The sequence below is a fragment of the Mytilus galloprovincialis genome, chromosome 10 (assembly GCF_965363235.1).
Source record: "Mytilus galloprovincialis chromosome 10, xbMytGall1.hap1.1, whole genome shotgun sequence".
Taxonomy (NCBI): domain Eukaryota; kingdom Metazoa; phylum Mollusca; class Bivalvia; order Mytilida; family Mytilidae; genus Mytilus; species Mytilus galloprovincialis.
Genome location: NC_134847.1, coordinates 33,896,933 through 33,924,641, shown reverse-complemented (window position 1 = coordinate 33,924,641; position 27,709 = coordinate 33,896,933). Strand labels below are relative to the sequence as shown.

The 27,709-nt window shown below is 31.8% G+C and overlaps 1 protein-coding gene across 1 annotated transcript; it reads left to right on the top strand.

The window, feature by feature from the left end:
- Positions 1-36: 36 nt before the first annotated feature.
- LOC143049469 (uncharacterized) lies at positions 37-26,481 on the top strand. Its single transcript, XM_076223087.1, has 9 exons — positions 37-381; positions 10,516-10,573; positions 11,035-11,619; positions 19,227-19,295; positions 21,460-21,834; positions 22,443-22,796; positions 23,620-24,204; positions 25,618-25,721; positions 26,314-26,481. The coding sequence occupies exons 1-9, from the start codon at positions 37-39 to the stop codon at positions 26,434-26,436; spliced, it is 2,598 nt and encodes an 865-aa protein (XP_076079202.1). The 3' UTR covers positions 26,437-26,481.
- The last annotated feature ends 1,228 nt before the right edge of the window (positions 26,482-27,709 follow it).

Here is a 27,709-nt window from a genome sequence, read left to right as displayed (position 1 = left end):
TTGCCTGATTGCTCAAGAATCGATGTTACAACACAAATGAAAACAACACCAGCTGTCACGTCTAAAGAACCTTACATTAGCTCAGAAGCTCCTACTCCATCTATTCAAAGTACAAATATAGAATCAATGACCACTCCAACTGTTGTCCCAACAGAAGGCACAACAACACCACCTGTCACTTCTACAAAATCTTACATTAGTTCAGACGCTCCGATTCCATCTATACAAAGCACCGAGGTAGAAGCAATTCCAACTGTTGTTGCTGAGATCGAATCATTATCTAGCGTCATTGGAGATGCATATACGACTTTACATACTATTGGTACAAGTACAGACATTGCGATTACAAGAAAGAATGTAACACTAACAACAACTAATGAAGTAAAAGCAACTGCAAAAACAAGTACAGAATTAAATTATACAGCAAATAATGGAATCAAAATACCAAGTGGCAGCACAACTATCAGGGCAACTGCTGGGATATCAATTTCAAAAGAAATAAACAATTTACAAAGTACTGTGAAAACGGTGACTTATTCTTCAACAGAACAAGTCTCTGTTTCTCTTGGATGGACATCAACAGTACAAAAGTTTACTTTAACTAGATTTTTTTCATCAGACCGTAATAGTTCTCAAAAGACACCTTCAACTGAAATTGAGCAAACAACATACACAAATGTATCAGTTTCATTCGACATATCTTCGCCAAGTACAATCCGTCGTAAGTAATCATATTGAATCCGCACGTATACGTAATATAAAATAATTTTCTCTTAAATTTTTTTCTTAATATTTTTTCTTTCAGTTTTATCTTTGAAACAGTCTTTATATTCCTAATTCTTTTACTTGGAGATCTTTCCCCATTTAATATATGTTAATCGTGAAAATTCTATGATATTCCAAACAAGCCGATGTGGTATGATTACTAATGAGGTCAATTATCCACAAAAGTCTAAAGGATGTATTTTAAGCAACTACTGGTCTTCTACAATTATTAAAACCCATACCATGTAAACAGAATAAAAAATAAAATAAAACGACAAACGTGAAACGTGAAACAATTTAAATGTTTAAACCAGGAACCTGAATTATAACAAAACAATTCACGATAACAAATATGACCGACATCTATCATGGAAAATCAATATATTACAGGCTATTGATTTAGAAAAGGCTATTTAACCTACCTCAACCTTGGACGACATTGGTGTAACATCTCACGGAAGAATAAAATATAAAATTTAAAATTGCTGAGCTCAATCAATTTTAACGAGGCACAGAACCAACACACATGAAGACAAAATACAAATGGTACCTACCAAGAGTACCCGAAATTTCTGAATGCTAGTTCAAAACCAATTGCAACTTATGAATAGTCATGTTCTCCAAGACTTTATCTATTAACAAACAAAATTTACTGATAATAAAAATTTTCTACTATAGACAATCTTGAGAAAAAATCCTCAGTTTAAACGCAAAAAAAAAGTTAAACTTTCATCGTTTACAAAAGAAGAACTCGAATGCTCTAAACATTGTAATTGTCGTAGTTTTCAAGACGGGTCTAACCGTTTCAATTCTATATTTATCTCTTTTGTTTTGATTTCAGCTTTGATCGTTGGATTCTCCGTTGTAGTAATTGTCATATGTATCTTGGTTATATTGTGTATGCTCTATAGATATAAAAGAAAAGGAGAGTGTTGTAAGGTAGTTATGACAAGATAACAAGGGGTAATAGAAAAAATCATAAGAACAAAAAATAGAACTAACATACGACATCATAGCCAAAAGGAAAAACGAGACGAAAAAACATGAAAACAGGGAAAATACCTGAGCAAACCAAGTCGCACACAACCATGTATTTCCTAAGTTGATAAATTAAAAAAAAAATCCAATCTCCGAGGAAAGTCCAAAACAGACAGCGATTCAAAAGCACAAACACATCGAATGAATTGATAACAACTGTCATATTTCTTGGTACAGGCATTTTCTTATGAAAAAATGGTGGATTAAATCTTCTGCTACTCTATTGACACCCGCCCTGTTCAAATACGTTGATGGCCATACCAGGTGGCTTTGTATTATCATAATGCATGGATTGTGAATCTGCAACTAATGTAAACTGTAGATATCATCGAATTTAGTAACTATCGTACCGTACATGACAGAATGATCAAGTTTGAATTAAAAAAAAAAATTAAAATAAACACAAACATATTTTAAAACAAAAGATAGACATACAGCACAGAAGTTCAAACGTAAAGAAAGAGAATATAATACAACACCGAAAAAAATAAGCCCAAAAGAGATTTAATAAAACAAGAATGCGTCCCCAGTACACGGATGCCCCCCCCCCTCGCACTATCATTTTCTATGTTCAGTGGACCATGAAATTGGGGTCAAAACTCTTATTTTGCATTAAAATTAGAAAGATCATATCATAAGGAACATGTGAACTAAGTTTCAAGTTGATTGGACTTCAACTTCATCAAAAACGACCTTGACCAAAAACTTTAACCTGAAGCTGGACGAACGGACGTACGGACGAACGGACGTACAGACCAGAAAACATAATGCCCCTCTTCTATCGTAGGTGGGCATAAACAGATCTTATTTATTTAAGGAAGCCGTATGGTGAAGTATACTTGCTTACGTCATTTTGGTGTCTAAAGGATTCATGAAAACTCAACAATAAGAACTAGATATAGAAAGATAAAAATACAAAGCAATAACCAACCTGTGTTCGCGTACGTTCAAAATAATGCAACACTTAGCTAGCCTTGTTTGAAATAATTCATTCCATTCAAAACACTATTTCTTTTTCATTACTTTTTATCGAAACTCATTAATTTTAGTGACAAAACTTGTATTGAATAAACTTATCATAGATTCCAGGATTGAAATTTTGTATGTGCCAGACGTGCGTTTCGCTTTCAAGACTCATCAGTGACGCTCGAATAAAAAAAAATTAAAAAGGCTAAATAATGTACGTAGTTGAAGACCATTTAACACCAAAAATTCATAAATGTTTTTTTCCAAATACAGCTAAGATTATCTATTCCTGAGATATATAAGCCTTAGTATTTTAAAAAATTAAAGTTTAAATTGATACTAACAAATATATCGTGTAAAATTTATCTATATCAAGTGAGCTTTTTAAATTCTATTCAATATTCATTTGTCCACAGGATGAAATAAATCTAGTCATAAAAACTCAACACAATCTATGTTATTTCTTAAGGAAGTGGGTTCAATACCACAACGGGTGTAACAATTGACTTGAACCTTTGAATTTGGTGCTTCTTGCAAAAACAGGTGGACTTTGAGTCAAAATTATGTGTCTAGTTATGGTATTAATTGTCCTTGCTGACCTTAACCTTGTTTTCTAGCATATTAAAAATCCTCCTCAGTGTTTTGGTTTGGTAAACAAGAGGGTTCATTCTTGTATTATATTGACATTTTTTTGGGTCCGTTATGGGTGCGACATTTGCTCCTAGACACTAAACACCAATTCAACACCATATAAAAAAGTCTTTCAAAAATCTGAATATGACTTTTTCGGTTTTTGACGTAACAGTCACCTCTTAGTTACCAAATTACTCATCGAGTCAATAATTAGACATGTGAAGAAAAGATTAAACAAGTTATTTTCTATTGAATAATAATCAGTTAAACAATCGACCGTCTTTTCATTTGAGTAGAATGTCATTTATCTTAAGTTTTAATTATACTTTATTGTAAAATATTTAAATCATTTTGAAATATCCCTTATGACTCCTTTTTTATGCTGCCATAATTAAGGTCGAATCAGAAAACTAACGTTTAATTTTTTTCATTTTGCAGTTTTCTTCAAGAACCAAAAACCAAGAATTTGAAGACGTTTGTACAATACACCAAATGACAACAATTTAAACATTGGAGATAGACCTAACCACTTTATATTCTGCCTTTGATGCATTGCTTATTAGTCTCAAACATCAACAAACTTTTATACATAGAGAACCATATAAAGATCATTGAAAATTCTGAGAACTAATCCTGATTGGATGATGCTAAAAAATTTCAAGCAACAACACCAAAAAGCATTTTTGAAGGTCGTACGGTGACCTATAGTTCTTAATTCTTGTGTTATTTTGGTCTCTTGTGGAGAGTTGTCTTATTGACAGTCATACCACATCTTCTTTTTTTTTATTTTGATAAAATAATAAGAAGAGGAAGCAATACAACAAATATTCAAAGACAATGAAGGAGAGTAAACTGGATTTTAAATCAAAACCAAGCTTTTTTTAAAACTAGTTATTTTTCTTCTGACATCAACAACTATGTTTATGCGGATATTTTTTTTTTATTGATTTAAAAAATGGAAAACAACACGGTTAATAATGTATAGCGTCCGATAAAAGTCATTGTGAAAAATCCATAGAAATCAGTGATTTATCTCGAATCTTCAAACATCCGGTATAATAACATATCTTGAAACGTACGATATAAATAAATAAATAAAAATTGGTCAATTATTTAAAATGCACTCATGATATACTATCTTTATATGCATGCACACTAACATAGCACTTGGATGCGCTTTTTATCAGACAAAAATAAACGTAAATTGAAGAAGTTAATCAGTTCTTTATATTATATATAGTAAAAAAACAGCCCTTTATCCAAAATTGGTTATTATCTAAATTCGATATAAAAGTGAAATTCATAACAAAATATGATGATACACGTTTTATAAAGTTAAACTTCACATGTTTATTCATTTTATAACCTCTAGCATAACTTATGCATCATGTGCATGATTCTCCAGAGGTTACGCATGGATAAAATCAGTATCATACGCGCGTATAATGTAACAGATAAAACTGTAAACGAGTTTTCATGATTCCAAAAATGAATTCTAATTATTTGATATAATTTTTATACTGTTTAAGAAAATGTGGAAAGTAAAATCACAAAAACATGAAAAATACTGCACTCCGAGGAAAATTCAAAACGGTAATTTTAATCAAATGACAGAATTTAAAGCTCAAACACATCATACGAATGGATAACATTTGTCATATTCCGGACTTAGTGATATGCACGTTATTATTTTTATTTTAAAGTCAGGTAATGTGTCGACGTAATTACAGTTGGGTAAAAAGATATCACACATATAGTCTGTCGTTTCATTGAAATAAACCGAGATCTGTCAACTTTTCACCCCAAAAATCTATCAAATTTCTGTAATAAAAAACAGATATGTGTTTGATCTTTTATTTTTATTCGAGAAGATTGAATTTGAGATGAGACCTGTGTCAATGATATACACCATTTGAACTTGTTGAAAAGCGATGGAAGATCGAACATACTATCAATATAAAAAAATTGTCAAATAGAGTTTAAAGTATTCAGCATCACATAAAGTGAAATACTTTTTGAAAAAAAAATATATGTTCATCTTGCGTTTTGTGAAGGTAACAACCCAACGTTTTTATATTTTGTAGAATAGGTGTCATTATACAAAAAGACAAAATGTACCAAAAGATGTATCAAAAATAATAAATGTAAGAGAGACTTCAAAGTTATTTTGAAACTACTTATTCTAGAGGTGATTCGGATATCTATTTCACCGATGATGGTAGATATGTTTAAATTGACTCGACCATAATCTCGTCGTCGTTTCTTCAAATAAGACCTACCGACTTATAATCGGATTTGTACATACACAAGCAACACGATGTTTTTCACATGTAGAGCAAGATCTGCGTACCCTTCCGGTGTACCTGCGATCATCTCTGATTTTTGGAGGGTTTCGTGTTATTTTAATCTATGGTTTCATATGTTGTGCTTTGAGTACTGTTGTTGGTCTTTTAGTCGTTTGTTCATTATTTTATCATGGCATTGTGAGTTTGTTTTCGACTATAAATAATTTTATTCTTCAAATCTTAACTTTTAAGAAGATCTTATAACAACGTATTTTATATAGTCAATGCATCTGTTGGTTGACTAGTCCCCTAGGATGTCACCAGCCTAGCAGCTATTACTTTGGTCCTGTTATTTATATTTGCTTTTACAAAATATTAGAAACGAAAAAAATTAAGGAATGCATCTCCTTCGTGCAAAGCTCTGATTACATGCCAGGCTTTGGCAATACATTTATCATGGTTTTTTTTTGTCCTTTTTGGTTTTGGCTCTTATCTGTTTAATGGGATTTGGATTTGTATATTTTTTGTCCTTGATCGTCACTAAAGAAATATTGATTGTCGAAATGCGCATTCGGGAAGTCGGAAAGAAATCTTGTTTTATATTTGGTTACGGTTAATCCTTAAAAATCAGTATGTCTAGATTTAAAGTTTTATCAATATTCAAACTTGAAATTCAACATGGCCAATGTTAAAAATATAAGCTTTGGAAACATGACAAAAGGGATGCATTTGTGATATCGCGAAAGGAGTTTATGTCAATGATGTCCAACTACTATATACCATTGCCATCTTTAGAAACAAATGGGGTTTTTACATTTAAATCAGCGTTGATATTTTGTCATCTTCTGAACTGCAATGGATATAACATATCTAATAAATTATTTTCTATTTTCAAAACATAATATGTCAAACATTATTGGTTAAAGATAGAACATGACATATGAATATTAATGAGACAATGCTTTATAAATAGTAAGACGGAACCCTTTTTCTTGCTATTTTCAACGTTTATATTTGAAATAAGTATTTGAGAAATAGATAGCATCTGTGGTGAGTTATATCAATTATTGAACTTTTAAGTTTATTTGCATACTATATTTTTCAATTGTTTTCGTCAAAAACACTATTTTTGAATAAGATTGTTATCTGGATTTCTATTGAATTCATGATAAAGGAAGGAGATATTTACATATGTTGCTTTTAGAATACACATGAATAGTAGGATAACGTTTAAATTTTCAAACAAAAACAATTACATTTAAATTTCTGAAGTAGTTCAACGCATCAGATATACTGTTATACTGATATATTCTTATAAAATCTTTTCAATTCTTCATCTTCTTTTGATAGTTATCAAAATATAAATTTATATATATCATTTGTGTATGTTTGTGTATAATTTTTATCTATGCGTTGAAAGAAATGGATACACTTTTTGTTGCAGTTTATGGATGTTATTTTCTCTTATTCAAAGGTATGTAAAGGAATCATTCAACACATGTGCCAAAAAAAAAAAAGATTAAAGTTTTGTCATTTCATCATTTGCTGAATTTTAATGCAAATTTATAAGTCCGAGTTAAACAAATAAAAAAAAGATAAGAATCGTGACTTAATAAAAAAGAGAGAAAAAAAAATACCAAAGGAACAAGCAAAAAGTAAAAAAGAACCGACAACTTCATGGCAAAAAAACGAAAAAGAACAAAAGATAAACAACAGTATACAAAGCATCTCCTATAACACTAGAAACTGAGCAAAACGAATCCCATGGATGACCTCATGTGCCCCGAAATTGGAAGCAGACTCTGCTAAAACTGTGGTAACCGTGATGTTGCTTATATGACAAACTGGTATCAGTCTTATTCAGTAGGTCACATTTGGATAAAAAAAAAAGACCGCATTGTGGATATAAAAATGGGAACATGTCCGTCGATACCTGTAAACATAAGTCTTTCATTAAGGTTTACGAAGTCGTGATGGGTTTGTAAAATATTCGAGGGAATAATTTCAACTTCACCACTAAAAATCACGTTTCACATCTTCCTTGTGAGCAGCAATTTTCTTTGAAGTAAATCACGATAGATAAAAAGCATAACCTGGTACCTTTGATAAGTCTATAACAAAAAAAATCGAGTTCGAGGGAAAATCCAAAAATTCCTTAAAAACTGAAAAAATAAAAGGTTTTCAATCAACAAAACACGAGAACCTCACGATTGTATGACTATTGTTTATAGTTCTGTTTGCATTGACAATATTTGGTTAATTAACCAAATCGACATATAAGGTTAATGTGGCAATACTTTGGATTTGGAACTGTGTAAACACACATCACAGACAATTCCGTTACATTGACAAATTTTGGTGAGCATCCGAAATAGACTTTGAAAGGTTATTGTGACGTGAATCTGGATCCAGAAACTTAAATGGGCTCTAGCTACGAAACATATGAAACTCTTAAAGATGATGTATTTTTGTTTAAACATTTATAAAAGTGAAATAGTGAAATAATAATTCGCTGTCAGCAGCCTGTATGGATCAATTTTGTCAAAAAAGCAAAGAAACATTGATACTGTATTATCCCCTTGCAAGTGAATAATTCGACTTCATTAAATCCGTATTCATGTGAACTGCAATTTAAACCGTTAGCTAGAGATGAGTAACACGTGAATTATGTGTGTAAAGTTATTTAAAGAAAAAAAAGGGTCAATATTGAACCTGAAACAAATGTAAATCATTTAATTGACTAATTCGATCCACAAAATAATCATTCTTATATAGGTAAAAACATATAAACATATATTTTTAATCTATAATATGAAATTAAACAGACCTGAAAAAATACAAAAGCACGAGTTCGCTTTATCTATCTATATCTTTATTTATGTTTATATTACTTGTATGGTCATCGGAAGTATTCGGAGGCCAACTCGATAGTTAATTAGATAGCGTCTAGACTAAATTGCACACGAAACGAAACTTCATATTCTCGACTCGATGCCCGGTTAATTGTTTATTTTAGACTTTTTATAAATTGGATCAATGTTTTACATTGTTATAAATCAAAATTTCAAATTTGAGCACAGTCACCGTTAATGAAATTACATTTTGATAGTCAAATGGGATGAACAGATATGATACCATTTTTAAGGAATACAAAACTCAATATGAGTAAATTAGTCATGCTAGAAATTTCTTCTTCTGAATTTAGAGAGTCTTATCAATGGAATTTATGCGCAACACTAATTTAATGTTTAAAAAATAAGCTAAAATACACAAACCATTCTAAAGCAAAGAGGATCTCAATCATTTTGGACTGTTACTGTTTCTTATTAACACATTGATTTGTGTCCTCAAATGATTGAAAACAATGGTAAACTACTTTTGCCAAATTTAATATGTGTATTAACACAACTTCGATTTCAAGATGATAAAAAGTAAAATCACAAAAATACTGAACTCAGAGGAAAATCTAATCGGAAAGTCCATATTCACATGGCAAAATCAAATGACAATACACATAAGAAACGAATGGACACGAACTGTCATATTCCTGACTTGGTACAGGCATTTTCAAATGTAGGAGACCCGAATCGAGCCGTTGATGATGGCGGGTTCTCAAAGTTAAAAATAGTTCATCATCACAATTGAAATTACTATAAAATTGATTTGAAGTACAAATAAGTAGCTATATTGATGATGTAGGTGTTTTTTTATTTAGAAATCATGACACTGCAACTTCAATCCTGTACTGCTTGTTATGGCAGCATTGGACTGGACAATTTTCTTCAACCATCGTGTGCAACAGGAGAGAAAATGGCTGTTGTTGGTCTGCACGCATTGGCCAAAAAAACAAGTACATCATGTCCTTTTGAAATTACCATATCGAATGTTGAAGCAACAAAAGACACATGCTGTCATTTCGACCAAGTCGATTGTTCTATTCCCCTTGACAATTCCTTATATAGAAACTACTATCAACAGTGTAACGGAAAAGAAGAGTGTATTCGGCAAGTGACATGGGTACCTACAACCTGTAATCAAACGGTGTATCTGGCGAGAACAAATTACATGAAAATGGATTACTATTGTATTTTCGGTGAGTGACTAAAAGTTGGATCTAAATGTCTTTTGATATGATGCAAATGTGCAAATATGCTTATGTGAGAGCGCCAATTTTATTTATATTTATATAGTTCTTGACCCCTCCCCCTTCCCATATGTATTGGGTTAATTCTGATTCAGCTTAAAGGAGATACACATACATCTTACAATTATCTTTATACCTATGATGGGCATTTGATCACTTATCTATGGTTCACAACAATAAGACAGAAACAAAACAACTCCACTAAATCAAATATGTAGAGGTCAACATACAGTCTTGAAAAATAGACAGGTGTACCATACAAACAATACGTCTTAAGTTTAAAAAAGACTTTAACGTATCTGGCATACTCAAATTATTCCCGTCATCGATTTTCTTTTTCACCTGACAATTTATAAATCATTATATCAAATTTCTTTTTGACCTTCAGATCAAGGTAAAGATCCTTGTTCAAATTTAAACACGAAAGACAGTAGAGTATTTCTCTGGAACAGTGGATACCCATCATCCTCTTTAACCGGATCTTCAACCTGCACATGCTCAGTTGAAGCTTCATGTGACTCTACTGTAATGTTAACAGCAATAGACTTGCGATTAGGTACAAATACAACTTGTGACCAAGGTATAATTATAACAGATGGAAGTACAGTGATTTGGTTTGATTGTCGTGATAACAACGATTACTTACCTGAAACAATATATGTCAGTACCTCTCACTTCATACAGATTCAGATTGTGGATAACTTAGGATTTGATGATGGATATTATTTCATCTTAATTGAAGGTAAACAATATTTTCTGTTTAATTCTTAATGTTATGAGAAGTTGATCTATAAAAGTAAAAAAAAATGTAGGCTGACTAAAAATGTAGAAGATAAAAAAAGAAAATTCAATAATCATAAGTTGAATAACAGGGATAAAAAGAATAAATGCTACATAAAAAAAATTAAAATGGACTAACATTTAAAGAAAGTCAGGGGATGATTTAAGGGCGACATGGAGGTAATCGGAATTATATTCTCCAGCATATTTTTCCCAATTGATGCTATATATAAATTCATCGTATTTTATTTGTTTATTTGTCTTTTCATTTTTCCTTCTGGCCATGCAGTTATATGTTCTTATTTTTTTTACAATGAGTAGTTTACCTGGCTTCCTTTTTAGTTGATATGAAAAAGGAAGTTTAAACATTAAACAACCTCGTTCAAGTTACTTACAATTTTTAACTCCATTATAATACCACAGGAGTTTCAAATGGTGCAGAATTAGCATTATCTTGTGGTAGTACTGCTCAAGTCACACCTACTGTACCTTTCACTAGTTTACCAGATTGTCCAAGTACTGATGTAACATCAGATAGTACAATAACAGGACCTGTCACAATTACTGAGGTATCCATTAGTTCAGATGTACAAATTCCAGCTATTAAAAGTACGAACGTCGAAACTATGACAAATTTTACTGTTGCTGATATGGACACTTCAACAACTGGCGTCATTATAGCTGCATCCAATACAGGGATGACGACACCAAATAATGTAGGTAAAGCGACAGAATTACCTTCTACTCTTGGTGCAACCACAAAAACTGACAGCAAAACAATTGAATCTACATCTGTCGAGACAACAATAACTATTGGCACGCCGATAGAAAACACAGTTATCAGGACCAAAGGAATAACATCAACAGAAATAGATGTCATTGATAACAGAACTATCACAACGATATCCTCAGTCAGTGAGAGTTTTCAGAATACGTCTTTTATTGTATCTGAGCAAACAGCACCGAGAAATGTAACAGAAACTATAGGGGAATCGTCGTCAAGCAGGTGTAAGTTATTAATGAAATGTTTAAGTGAAGCATAATATGAAATAAAATAATTATAGGTTTTTGTTATAAAATCTCTTACCCGAGGTGGTCTTCAGTTGGCCTCTTAACAAAAATTTGTACTAGTTCAACGAAAATGGACGTCACACCAAACTCCGAAACATGTAAATGAACCGATTAAAAAAATACAAGACTAACAACGACCAAAGGCTCTTGACTTGGGACAGACGTGACAAGGCGTGGGTGGGATAAACATATTTTGTGAGATCTCAGGTCTCCGCATATATCTCTAGCCAATACAGAATAAACAAACACACTATTCATCTTCCAAATATCTAAAGTGTTATCAAATATTTGTATCAAGTATCACCGATGCTATGAATCCATATTTAGTCTGAAACATCCCCTCGGTAACAAAAAGTCCCGAAATACATAATATTCCGTATAATTTTGTTTCAGTTTTGTGTTTTCGGTCGTTTGTATATTCATATTTGTTTTACCTTTGAATTCTTTCTGCTCCTTTATGCTGTAGAAATATAACTTAATGATAATTTGGTGTGTTCAAATAGTTCAATAGATTAATTAAAAAAAGTCTGCATGTTTACTTTGATTGACATCCCGTAGCCTTCTTCAAAAACTGTTGTCGTTTTAAATTTTTACCATTTTTTTAGTCATGTCAACATGTTAATGTATAGTATCTGTAAACTTTTTTCTGTAAAACATTTATAAAGAAATCAGTAAGTCTTCACGGTTTACTGAAATGTCATAAATGCAATACATTTTAACAAATCATTATTCTTTAATATGTTTCATTTAAATGTTCGCTTTTTTTGGGTGGAACATAAAAATTAGGAATACGAGGATTTCGAAAAAAAAACATTTTGAAAATTGACACCAATGTTAAAACTAGTAAATAGATTAAGAAATGATTAATAAAGCTTTTAAATAAAAGACTTAGGAAATCTCAATAACCAGTGAGACTGAGTGCCTATACATTTAAGCGTGTTCTGCCTTGTAATCGGTAAAAGTACAGAGCAAATCAAAATGTCTAAAACCCCAAATACACGTAGCTAATGGGTTAAGACATGTACATCGTGAAGGCTAGCCAATTTGTGATAGTACTTATAAAACGTATATGTAGTGTCATTTCAGTCGCTCTGTCTCGTAACTCACGAGGAACAGGTTTTGTGTACAACAACCGATGCAGAATGAAAGCAACGATAGTATATATACCGCTGTTTAGTAGTAATTACTCGATTAGTGGAACAAATCTGGGTCACAAAAGAAAACACGAGGGAAAGACGTCAACTATAAGAGAAAAACAACATAACGAAAGAAACACCGAACAACCACAAAATCAAAGGCCAACATAAATAAAAACGGTATATTTGATAACAACTGCCATTTTCAAGAGCGTGGCATGAGCACAAAAATGCACGAGCATTTTTCTGCACAAAGCGCAGCCTTCTCTTTCGTATGTCGTTTATACATCACAAAAAATTCGCAACGCTCAAGAACTTTCATCGGTAAACTACTGTTAGCTTTATTTATACATACATTGCAAAATTATCTACAATAGACAAATAAAATTTATAAAGCCTACATATAATCTAACAATGCGCTGCAAATTTTTTTTCTTTTTTTTTCATTTTTTATATCTTTTATTCTGGTTTCAGCTGTGATCATAGGAGCTTTCTTTGCCACGCTTGTGACTCTTACCATTGTTATATTGTTGATACTCTACATATATAAAATAAAAGAAAGTTGTGGAAAAAAGGAGGTAGGTATTTACAACAACAAAGAAATAATACACCATCAGAAACAGAGGGGCGAAGATATCAGAGGGATATTCAAATTCATAGATTGAAAATAAACTGACAACGCCATGGCTGAAAAAGAAAAAAACAAACAGACAAATAATATACTAGTACATAAGTCACAACATAGACAGCTTAAGACTAAGCAAAACGGACCCCAGGCCACCAAAAACTGGGGATGATCTCAGGTACTCAGAAAGGGTAAGCAGATCCTGACGCATATGTGGTACCCTTCGTGTTATTACAAATCTGGTAAACAGTATAATTCGGTAAAATCGTTAGTTACACTGATATACAGAAAAAGTCAAAGTTCATATCCAATATACTGTACAATATCTTTAAACAATACTAAATACGAATCACATCTGCTTTATCTTTGTTTTACAATATATTTAAAGATGACGATTTGTACAAATAGACCATTGAGAAATCAGTACGGTGTCGCTTATTCTTTAATTTTTTAAGTAGTGTTTAAGGATGTACTTAGGTGAGGTTTTGGAATTTGTGTCAAATGTTCGGACTACTTGGTGTTTTTAAAATATTTTGCCCCATAACACCCATTTATTTTTTCATATAAGACTTAATAGCTCATGAAACGGTCATTTACCAAAATTTAGAAGATTCTTGATTTTCTTTCTTTTGTTTTGAGACCCAAATAATATCAATGCAAATATAAGGTCAGCCTTTTCCCGTCATATTTTAAATCTCAAATATCTGGAAAAGGAGGTCCATGACCTATCAATATTTTTAGCTTATCTTTATCCTTTAATTGATGCTCTACCAGCTTATAGTATCAATTCTAATTTCTTAGTTTCTTAATTTTTACCTATCCTCACCTAAGTACATCCTTAACGAACTCTATTGTCTTTTCGTCGTCTCTCCCTTTTCTTGTCATGGTGTTGTCACTTAAACCTGAACTTATCATTGATGTATGTATGTCCCCTAAAATAATTTACAATTTAAATAATTACTCTCCAATTCAGAACTTAACAGAACGTTATGGAAGGGATATAAATTGTTCAAAATATGATGTATGGAAAATCCTTCAAATTCTTTATTTTGTGCATCTTATGGAACCATAAACAGTTTAATGGAAGTACACTTTCTTGTTATTGAAGACCATGGGTTAACTCATTGTTTTTGGTTTCTACTTTTTAACTTCTATTATTTATAATGTGTAGCATGTAAAAAAAAAAATATGTAATATACAAACAATTATTTATATCTATCTTAAGTGTCGTTGCTATACATATTCTGTCCATTTTTGACAGAACTACCATTTGTTTCATCTCAATAAATAGGACAAAGGGGATTTAGTAAGTCATGGTCATGAAACGATCTTTATATATGCATAGAATAAAAGTGACAGAGAGATTTAAATAATTTCCGAGCAATTAAACGAAGTTTATGCTATTTGCATGTAAAATTTAACCTAACGATTCCCTTACCGTAATGTCATCATCTTATTTATAAAGACTGTGATCAGACCCAGCCTTTGGTTTAAACATATTTATTTTGTAGACGTCGACAAGTAAAGACGTAAAAGACAATACATCATGCCATTCTATCTATGACGATAATTTGAACATCATAAACAGACCCCATGCTCGACAACTGCCACTTTTAAGGCACTGTCTTCATGAACCACCTAAACAACTAACTGAAGAAAATGAACCAATAGAAGAAATAATGAAAACGCAAAAGAGAAACCCTCGATTGGCAGACAAACATACACAATCACCTCGGAAGCAATACGAAGGAGCAGGAATAGTTAATGAAAATAACGTCAAACAAAAGAAAAAGAGGAGGAAACAAAAGAAATTCTATAATAAAATAAAGGACAGTAAACTTGTTGAGTATAAGTTAAAGCCAAGATCTTATTGAAAGAGTACACTTTCTCCAGACATCAAGACACTTTTTGGCGGATGTTTATTGTGAGTCAATTTTAGGCGGATGTTTATTGTGAGTTAATTTTTAGCGGATGTTTATTGTGTGTCAATTTTTGTCTGATGTTTATTGTGAGTCAATTTTTGTCTGATGTTTATTGTGAGTAAATTTTTGGCGGATGTTTATTGGGAGTCAAATATATAGATATACATGAACATAGGTATAATTGATTCCGCATGGTAACTATGAGAAAGCCGTAAGGATCAATATTGTAGATGATGGGAACTCTGGTTATATCTTCAAACGTCTGATGTGATGATTATTATGCAGTACTTATTCGCTCAATTTGCACCGCTATATATGTTTGATTAATAAATAATAAGCCCGAACGGTGTTTTTTTGCATCATTTGACACACTCATTATTTTGATAAAATACGCTTGTATTTATTTGTTTCAAGTATATTTTAGTTTTCATTATATAGAATGTAAATGGGGAATGTGTCAAAGAGACAACAACCCGACCATAAATCAGACAACAACCGAAGGCCACCATTGGGTCTTCAATGCAGCGAGAAACTCCAGCACCCGCAGGAGTCCTTCAGTCGGCCCCATAACAAATATGTATTCTAGTTCAGTGATAATGGACGTCATACTCAACTCCTAATTATAAAAAAGAAACTAAAATTAAAACTCGTTCAAGACTATCAAAGGCCAGAGGCTCCTGACTTCGGACAGACGCAAAAATGAACGGGGTTAAACATGTTTTTTGAGATCTCACCCCTATGTATCTCTAGCCAATGTAGAAAAAAACAAACATTTGGTAAAATCAAACGATAAAACACATCAAACGAATGGACAACAACTGTCATATTCCTGATTTGGTATAGGCATTTTCGAATGTAGAAAATGGTGGATTGAACCTGGTTTTATAGCGCTAAACTTCTCAAATTAACCTCAAAATTGTTTTTCACTTGTATTTTATTCAAGAGTTAGCTTTATTAATTACTGTGACCGTTAATTTCAAATTGTGCAGATAAAATAGTGTCTTTATACAAGATTGTATCTACATTTTTTTTTTAACAAAGCCACAGTTAAAATCTTAGAGGCGTTTAACATAGAAAACTAATGCTTTATTGATCTTCTTAAAATATAATACAATGATGGATGACTCAAAGATTACCGTCAACATAAAAAGAGACACATTATCTTTGTAAAAACAATGTAAATAACAAATTATATTATTTTGTAACTGACAGTTACTACCACTCTTCTTATGCATAATGCATTTTTTAACACCCAGCCGTTTAAAAACATTTCTAAACATTAAAACTGACACCAAATATACCAAAAACTAAGTAGAAATAAAAAATTACATGTTATCATTGTTGTTTTAGTATTGTCCGGTTTAGTAGCATTTTTTTGTAAACATAATCTGTTGCATACATTTAAGTTGTATATGTAAAATTAAAAAAAAAAAATCGCCATTAGAGACCTAATGACATAGTAGTTGATAACTATAGATCACCGTTGAGGTTTATTCATTCCATAATTTATTTTGTTAAAATATTTTATTAAAGTAAACAGAATTACAACAAATACAACAGGCAGTGAATAAGACAAATCAATAGAATAGCTCTCGAAACTCAGTTTTCATATGGTTATGTAATGCTTAGGTAGTCATATTTCTAGCAACTGGGTTTATTTTGAACGCTTATACCTACACATACCTTAGCTATCAATACAATACATTTCGGTGCATTCGGTCAATATCTTATGCTATGTAACATTTAAACAAAAAAAATCATTATCCAATACGATTTCATAGTATGTTTTAGATTTAGGAAGCAATAGGTAACCGATGTTCTAATCTCATAAATAAAAATAATGAGCACTCTCACTTTCTATGTTCAATGGACCGTGAAAATGGGCTAAAATCTCTAATTTGGCATTAAAATAAGAAAGATCATATCATAAAGCCCCGGTCACAACAGATCGTACGATTTTTTGTCGTTGAAGATCTATAAAACAGTTGTCGTGGCACTGTCGTGCAAAATGTCAAAAATATTTCGTGTGGTCACATCAGCTACGACATGTCCAAGATTGGTACACGACAGAGAAAAAAGAAGTGTACGTGTACTGTCGTAGGTAGGTCGCAAGTCGGTCGTGTGACAGTCGTACGACAATCGTGAGTTGTTTGGGGCTATTTTTCAGGTTTTCATGTCATGGAATGCGCGTGTTACTGTCGTGTCACTGTCGTGCCAATGTCGGACGACTGTCGTGCCGCTGTTTTGAAACATGCCAGGCTCCATCTGCATGAATCCAACGAAATCAACGGCAAATTCCCGCTCTAACTTTTGCATCAGTGTATACGATACTGCCCAAACATCAGGCACCGTTCGATCCATAGCCTAACCCACCAACGTCGGGCGTTTCGCTGGTTCCTATACTATTCACGGGCTCGAATCACCGCTAACAGGACCATATTTTGTTCTTGTTGGAGTCCGACAAGACGCCTATTCAGCAAGGCCAAGCGTAATCGTTCAGATGGAATAGCCATCCTCTTTATACGGCGTACGGTATGTTTTTCCAAACATTCATTCCCTCCGATTATATTCTCCTAAATAAAACAAAAATATGTTTTACGACGGACGGACGAACGCACGAATGAACGGACGGATGCACAGACCAGTAAACATTATGCCTATTAATGGGGCATAAAAACAAATCAAAGTAAGAAATAAATATTGATATTACCGGGGTTGTGATAACTAGAGCGAATTTTCTAGTATTCAAATATACATGACGGGTGCCACACGTGGAAGACGATCTGCTTACCTTTCTGGAGCACCTGGGATCATCCCCAGTTTTTTGTAGGGTTCGTGTTGCTTCAGTTTTCTATGTTGTGTCTTGTGTACTATTGTTTGTCGAATTTACTGTAAAAAGAACGAGGTAGTTTACATCGACAGGATAAACGTGTCCTGCTATAGATGCATTCAATCCCCCCCCCTTCCCCCAAATCTGGCAGTTAGGATAATATTTTCTGCTCAGATAAATCTTATTCGATTCAATTATTGAATATTGAGAAGTCATCACTTCAATGGTTTATTCACTTAATGTTAAAAGTTCAAAAATGTCCCAGCTGTGTTGTAACATTATTCAAATAGGTCTTTAAATTTCAATTATATATTTCAAAAGGCAAACATCAGTTAAGCAATCAGATGTTTTATGAGACAATTAGATGATATGATAAAATTTTAAACTTCAACCTAATTAGCTGTAACCGTTCATTCTTTGCTCGTTTAACGAATACCTTTGAAACATTTTTTCACCCTGTTTTTTTTGTGCATTTAAAAAATGCAGAATCATGTCTTTTTTATTTATGTTTGTATACAGTACAACTGTTGACAGAAATGTATAAACCAAGTGTGAGAGTTTGTGGATGTTTTTTACTTTTATTTCAAGGTATGTAAAAAGAAAACAATTCCATTAATTAAACCAAAAAGATATTTATCATATCGTTTTTTTTCGTTGCTTAACGCCATTGTGAATGCATTTTTAAAGTCTTAGTTAAAAACATTAAAAATTGTTGTAAAAAATAAATAATTGAAAACGGTTTAAAATATTTCAATTCTTTTAGAATTGGAAGATATCAAATTTAGTTTTAAACACCCCGAAAGTAATCGTTTTCATTTCCTTTACGAATTATGAAGAAGTTTAATACCTATATACATAATTATATTGGCATGTATAAAGCAAAGTGGATAGTTACTTCAACCTAAATTAGCTGTAACCGTTCATTCTTTGCTCGTTTGACGAATACCTTTGAAACATTTTTTCAACCCTGTTTTTTTTTGTGCATTTAAAAAATGCAGAAGCATGTCTTTTTTATTTATGTTTGTATACAGTACAACTGTTGACAGAAATGTCTAAACCAAGTGTGAGAGTTTGTGGATGTTTTTTACTTTTATTTCAAGGTATGTAGAAAGAAAACAATTCCATTAATTAAACCAAAAAGATATTTATCATAACGTTTTTTTCGTTGCTTAACGCCATTGTGAATACATTTTTAAAGTCTTAGTTAAATACATTAAAAATTGTTGTAAAAAATAAATAATTGAAAACGGTTTGAAATATTTCAATTCTTTTAGAATTGGAAGATAATTAATTCAGTTATAAACACCCCGAAAGTAATCGTTTTCATTTCCTTAACGAATTATGAATAAGTTTAATACCTATATACATAATTATATTGGCATGTATAAGCAAAGTGGATAGTTACTTCTATGTAAGAAGATTGACCTTGCCATCTAGGAAAATATTTCGAAGAGTGTCGTATTTGAGACACGGTAAACACAAATAGTTTGGTATTTCTTTTCTTACCGAGGTCAATATAAGGAAAAGTGATATAAATAAAAAATAGTGAAATTAAACATGAACAGATAAATGGATATACTTCAAACATGTGTTCAAAATGTCCGTCAAATAGTGTCTGAGACTTTTCCCGGAAATATCTATTTGTTTACCAATTATTTTAGATTCGTGTAGTTTTGAATAGTATTTCTAATGGCAACAAACAAAAAAGTCGAAAAGAAAAAAACGAAAACCTACCTATATACACAGAAAATAAGAATAAAAGCAACAAATCATACCAAAAACATGCAGTGAACACATGTGCGTTCGAAGGGTATGGATTTTCTTTCTCAGGCAGCAATACTTGACGTGTTACTCATAACATTTTTAAAAATCGCTGATTTAACAAGTGAGGAAAAGAAAACGTGATTGCAGCTATTACAAGCGAACCTATTGTAAGTGTGTCTCATATTAGAAGCGACATATGTTTGTGTTTTTAGATCTTCCAAAACTTCATCTGGTTCTGCACTTTTCAAAGTCATACGTTTTTTTCAGTTATTTTCCTTCATTTGACATTTTTCACTGGATAAGTTAGTATTGAGCATAGCTAAACTGCTATTGATTTTCGTTATTTTTCCCAATGTAAATTGATACGGAATACTGTGATAGGCAATGTGAAGAATTTATAATGAGAGCTAGTATTGGTTTAAATTTATCAAAAATAGGAAACATAAAGTGATATACCTTAAACAATCATTCGAAATATCCGTCAAATCTTTTAAGATGGTGTTTCAAACACAATTTAAACATAATCTCCCAAAGGATTGCAAATATAATTTCTTGTGTACGATGAAGACACTGTACAGCGTCTTTATAATTCATAAAATACAATTTATATCTTTAAATATATTATGAAGAATTTGTGATTTATTATCATGATAATGACGAAGTCGATGGGCTCGTCTACACTAAGGAACAGAGTTAAAAGGACACTAGCTGTGAAAATTATTTTTCACCGATTTAAATCAAATTCTCACATTTGATTTGTAGCATACTTAAACACATATCGTGTTCATCTTAGTTTGGACACCATCTTTTTATCTTTAAACAAGTACATAATTCATTATCGATGTTTCTTTGGCTAAATTGAACCATACTGGCTGCTAAAAAGGAATTACTATTTCACAATTTCGATTTCAATAATGATTGAACCAAAAATAAATATCATATTTTGATTTTTTGTATATATCTCGTTCCTAGTGTTACTTTAAGTGTACTCATTACATTGACAAAGCAGTGGGGGGAGTGAACTGATAGAATTTTAACTATTATTTTTTTTATCCCAATCATAACATGCATTTCTGTCAGTTTTTATGGACTTTTTGAATTTACCTGAGTTTGTTATTTTTGTTATTTGTTAGTACGTTTTCATGCATGCAGATCATAGTTGCCGAATTCAGTCTTCTGTTTTCTTAACGTTAACTTTGCAACATGTGGATTATAGTTTTAGTGTATATTTAAATCTCTTTAACTGAATAACTGCAAACTAGTTCAAACTCCATACAAATACGAAAAGTTTCAACAAGTTACAAAAATAAGTAGTTTGAAATATGGAAATTACTATTGAAATTTTATCATATGGGTTAAGTCATGAGTTATGCTTAAATTGGATATTGAATGTTCTGTCTGCCAAAAAAAAATGTTTTAAAAAATTTCAGAGAATGACTTTTTAATAATTTCAAATAAACATACACGTGTATTGTGTTCATATAAATCGTTTACATTTAGGCATTTTGACAATACAACTCAAATATTATACTGAATGTTATGGGAACACTGGGCTGCAAAATCTTCAACCTTCTTGTGCGATTAGAGAGAAAATAGCAGTCGTTGGTGTGTATGCCTTTGCGAAAGAATTGAGTACATCATGTCCAACAGAGGTCACCATATTTAATGCTGCAGGAACACCAGATTCCTGCTGTCAATACGATTCAGACGATTGTTATATATTTTATGTTGGATCGACGTACAGAAGTTACTACCAACTATGTAACGGAAACGCTTACTGTGACTTACAAGTAGCGTCAGTTACTACACCATGTAATCAGTTTATGTATTTAGCCAGCACCAATTATATGACGATATATTACTACTGTATTTCTGGTAAGTTAAACTATGTAGGATATAAATTACTTCAATAGATTTAGGTAGCTATACTTATCCAATTCCAAATATTAGTTAAGAAATCAATGTAAAGTGTCCTAACACATTGTTTCCTTGAATTTGTCAATGCAGAAGAAAATCGTTACTACTCTTCAATTCTCGCTAGAAATATAGCCGTTGTGAGAATAACCGAGTGATTGTGCGGTCGAAAGTACTTGATTTGTATTTTTAACTGATAAATGTCAATTAATGGTTTCGGAGAAATAAGCAATCAAATTGAATATTGCTTGGTCAAAGTTGACATTTTCATACCCTTTTTTCTAGATCATATGATGAAATTGATGAAATAAATGTACATGATTGTCATGGGTACAAAGAAAATTCTCTTTCATTACTTTATCTTTTCGATATCAAACATTTTGAGGAACTGATTAAATATGTAAACACATATCTGACAAACAAGTAAGCTAAATTTGTCAGCAGGCAATTAATGCTGATAGTTAACCTTACAGGATACAAACCAATATCTGATGTTTTCGATCTGAGTTTGTAATCTTTCTACTCGTTTCATTATTGGAATTATGTATATTTTGCTGTTTGCTTTTCAGATCAAGGTCTAGATCCTTGCACGAATTTAAATACAAAAGACAGCGTAGTTTTCCTCTGGAACTCTGCATACCCATTGCCTTTATCTGGTACTTCAACCTGCACATGCTCTGTTGAAGCATCATGTGCCTCTAGAATAAGATTAAAAGCTATAGATCTTAGACTTGGTACCACTACAAGTTGTGACCAAAGCATTACAATAACAGATGGAAGCACAGTAATGGTATTTGATTGTAGTGATAACAATGATTACCTACCTACCACATTATATACCAGTACCTCTCATTTCATACAGATACAGGTTGTTGATAACTTATGGTGGTCGATTGATGGGTATTATTTTATCTTACTTGAAGGTAAATTGCTTATTAACTATCAATCATATGTTTTCACGGATACGTTATTTGTTCAAGTAGAATAATAAAGCTGACAGAATATTGGAGATGTAAGCAGTTGCAAAACATCATCAGTCATACGCGAGAAAACAACACTATGACTAAAGAAGGTGGAAGAGAAATACACCAACAAGACACCAAGGGACAGCACTATTACTTTCCTTCTATTTGTTTTCTTTCGATTAAACGGTTATGTTTCCTTCTTCGATTTATAACAAGAAAATATTTGAATACAAGAAAATCTATAAGAAATGTAAGATGAAAACTAAGTTAATAGTTATCAAAGGTACCAGGATTATAGTTTAGTAAGCCAGACGAGCGTTTCGTCTACACAACACTCATTAGTGACGCTCATATCAAAATAGTTATAAAGCAAAACAAGTACAAAGTTGAAGAGCATTTAGGACCCAAAATTCCAAAAAGTTGTGCCAACTACGGCTAAGGTAATTTATTCCTGGGATTTATTGATAATGGTTAGCTATGCATGCATGGCTAAGGTTGGTTAGATAATACATGGTGATATATCAGTGCAGGTACAATTAAATTTAGCCGTGCGCGTATGATTATCCTTATTTAGTTGTAGTAAGTTTTGATTATTTATTTCCAGTCAATTTTTTCAGAACTCGACATTATTCTCGATTCAAGTTATTTCTTGCTTTATGATATTTCTTAACTTTTATTCTTGTTCATTTGTGTTTATGAGGATTTGTATCATAAAAAGGAAGCTATTTTGAAGTAATTTCAATGCGATCATAAGTTTAAATCATTCTTATATTCAACACAGGAATTTCATCCGGCGCAGAACTAACATTATCTTGTGGCAGTACAGCCAAAAATACACCTACAGTACCTTTTACTAGTTTACCAGACTGTCACAGTACTGTTGTAACAACAGGCAGTACAACGACGCAAATCGTCACAACACACAGAACGACGACGCCCATAATCACAACATACAGCACAACAACGCCAATCATCACAACATACAGTACAACGACGCCATTCGCCACTACTACAGAGACATACGTTAGTTCAGAGGCTGCAATAACTTCGATTAAAAGTACCTATATTGAATCTATGACAACTTCTACCGTTGCTGGTGTAGACACTACAACTGACGCAATCACAGCTGAATCCACCAATGGCAGGACAACATTGTCTAAAACAGTTACTGTTACCTCTGCCGAGAAAAAGTTTGCCTTATCTGAATTGACCTCAACAGAAAAAGACACGATTGCTAACGGAACTTCAACAACAATATCATCAGTCAGTGAGAGTATCACAGAGACTTCTTCTATTGCACCTATCCAAACAACGGCAAAAAATGTGACAATAACTGAAGAACAATCGTCTTCAACTACAAACGTGTGTAAGTATTAGTAGAAAGAAGCAAGATGAGTTCATATCTGAGAAATAAGAGGCGACAGAGGTCATGTAAATCCTCATGCAGTCAAAATGTCAAAATTAGAAATATAAATAACTAGTCAATTTACAGATAGGACGACTATTAGACATCTTAATATCTAAGAACGCAAACAAACAAAAAAAAAAAACGATATTTGGAGGTTGTGTTAATCGAAGTTTATTTTTTCTAGATTTCATGGTTCTGCAATCTGTCGTTGAAATGGATTAAAATCTTTTTTTTATTAAGTTGTTACCTTTGTTTGCTTAATTTCCTAGTTTGAATTGTATAATTTAACGATTTCTTCACAAACAAAATCAATTTATACACTCATCTTTTGATTTTGATTACCGGTAATTGATTGATGGTGCCTGTATCTAAATAAAGAAAGTATAGTGTAATTTTTTTCTATCCTCTGATATACTTTTTTCATTGATAACGAATGTTTCTCCGCTTTTTTGTTTTTTATGGCCATTTCAGGAATTTTAAAGGAAAATTTTAACGTTTTTAGGATTATTTAGTGTGATATCATCTGTTTACTGTCTTCAATAACTACTACTCGTAAATTACTTTGAGTGTCACTCGTGATTTGACTCGAATGATATCTCATAATACATGTATTTATACCAACAAAAATAATTCGAAGATGCCTTATATTGTAAATTTCGGTTATTTTCAGATTCATATTCATTTAATGGAAGTTTCAGTACAGAATACTAAAAGAGCGTGCATATCAATTACTTCACATCTTTTATTCAAATATGCTCTCTCAGTCTATTTGGAAATTAAAAGAAATTCGAAAGTTATTCCGAGAAAACGTTAAAACATTTGTTTTGGGAGGGTGTATTTGACGCTATTACATATTTTAAATTTTTGTTTCTTTAAAAATGTTCACAGATTTTCAGTTTACAGTAAAGTATCATTAACTTGATTCTTCTTTGTTTCTCGACGCTTTGTTCGGGTAACACTTGATTCACAGGATCAAACAAAGCATTTGTTATCTTCAAACCTAAGATTTAACTGTATACTACTTTTCTAACTGAATTGTTAAATGGAAAGAACATAAGTAAACTCATTATAGATAATAGGCTTAACATTTTGTATGCAACACGTGCGTTTTGTTTACAAAAGGCTCATTAGTGACGCTTGGATAAAAATATAAAAAGGCTACATTAATGAAGTGTATAAAAATGTAGAAGAACTTACCGAATCTAACCTGTCAATCTATCAAAAAAAAAATGTGCACCAAAACTATTCTTAGAGATTTTTTCTATAAATTAGCTAAACTACCATTGAGTTGCAGGGTTCTAAGAACAACTTAAATAAAAATTACGACGATTACTGTATTTGGAATTCATCTTTTGTTTGTTTTGGTTTCAGTTTTGATCATTGGAGTTACCGCTACAATTATTTTAACGTGTGCATTGGTTATATCGCTCATGGTCTACAGATATAAGATAAAAGAAAAGTGTCGAAAAAAGAAGGTTGGTATAAACAATACTTGAGAAAATAAAAATAAAAACCAACTCAAACAACAAAAAGATCATTTTCAAAGGCAATGACAAGAGCATCACTGTTTTATAAGGTAAATAAAAAAAAATGTAAAATATTGAAAAATCTTTCTTGTTTTGGTAGTTAATAATTTTCAGTAAGAAATTATTGTTTTTGCAAACTTTTGAGCGCGAAAACAATTATTTTTGTTAATCTTAATTAAATGACGTCTAGTCCAAAATGTCGACATTGTTTACGTTTTCATGAGAAATTATGAATGAAATACATCAAATTGGGAATCTGCATCGGTGGACATGAATTAAAATTGTTAAACTGTCCTTTTAATTTTATTAAAATATGAGTGAACTTTAGGTGCAGTCTATAAAAATCCCCAAATTAGTTTAGATTAATATACTGTAAGTAATTTTATGGGCTATCTAGAAGAACTCAATATTAAAAATTCCTTGTTTTTCTTTATTTGAAAAAGCAACTTTGAATTCATACCGTGTTTCTAAACGTCATTATCACTGACCCCGAATAGCCTATGTTTTTAAAGTTTCATCACTTATTTACATTTTTTTGTAGGTTTCTTCAATAATTGACGAGGGAAATATTGAAAACATACCTGATCAAATTCCTCCTGTAAATCACTGTTTTACGGAAAGACACCAAAGAACTCTTGATGGAAATGATCATCAGCAAATATAACTTACAGAAAAAAGATCTGTAAATAAACAAATTTCAAATGATAAACGTAAAATATCATGAGTTGTTGTTGAAAGAGAACATATCAATATATATAAGAAGATGAGGTATGAGTGCCAATGAGACAACTCTCCATCCAAATCACAATTTCTAAAAGTTAATCATTATAGGTCAAAGTACGGTCCTCAACACGGAGCCTTGGCTCACACCGAACAGCAAGCTATAAAGGTCCCCAAAAATACTAGTGTAAAACCATTCAAAACGTGAAATCATAAACACTTATGAACTTCATTAACATACGACAACTACTGAACATAAGATTCCTGACTTATGACAGGTGCAAACAGTTGCACCGGGTTTAAACGTTTTAATGGTACCAAACCTTCATCCTTATTTGAAACAATAGTGTAACATGACAACATAGACAGACACACTATAAAATATCAATTGATATGGCTTAACTCATTCAAAAGACATATTGATACGATTGAACATACAGTGAAGTCAAATATATATAAAGTTAAAATCTTATAGAAGGGTAAGCTTCTCACGTCATCATGGACTAATTGTTTGGATCTACATAAAACAAAGATATTACTCATCCTCAATGTCATTATGAGAAAACCGTTACGATCCCAATACTACGGTAGATATTATTAAATCAACTGGTTAATTATATCGGTATATTTCTGATATGCTTCCCTTTCATGAACGTGACCTACCGAATTAGACTATTTACCAGATGTGCAATCACATAAGCAACGCGACGGGTGCCACATATGGAGCAGGATCTGCTTATCCTTCCCGAGCACCTGATATCACCTCTAGATTTTTATTGGGGGGTCGTGTTGTCTGTTCTTGGGTTTTCTATGTTGTGTCATGTGTTCTATTGTTTGTCTGTGTGTCTTTTTCATTTTTAGTCATGACGTTGTCAGTTTCTTTTCGATTTATGAGTTTGACTGTCCCTCTGGTATTTTTCGTCCCTCTTTTATAACTCTTATTATCTAATTTGCATTACGTTTATCATGTTAATATTTTTTTTTAATAATAAAAAAAAAAGAATATTTATTTTATAATATCTCACACACCCTATGATTTATTATGAAGTTATATCATTTTGCTACTCCAAGTGTGTTATTTTCTTTAAATTGAATTTCTACCAAGACAATCAACAGAATGAACAATAACATGAATTTTGAAACTGAACGGGAGTTGCCTAGTAAACGTTAAAAATCTAATTGGAATTTGACGTAGTCATCTTTAGTTTTAGGGATCA

Bases quoted from the DNA above. Each gene is read 5' to 3' on its own strand.
- LOC143049469 (XM_076223087.1), top strand. From the start codon at position 37: ATGAAAACAACACCAGCTGTCACGTCTAAAGAACCTTACATTAGCTCA. The intron at 19,296-21,459 runs GTATGTAGAAAG...GTTTACATTTAG, and splicing joins TTTTTTACTTTTATTTCAAG to GCATTTTGACAATACAACTC. The intron at 25,722-26,313 runs GTTGGTATAAAC...ATTTTTTTGTAG, and splicing joins AAAAGTGTCGAAAAAAGAAG to GTTTCTTCAATAATTGACGA.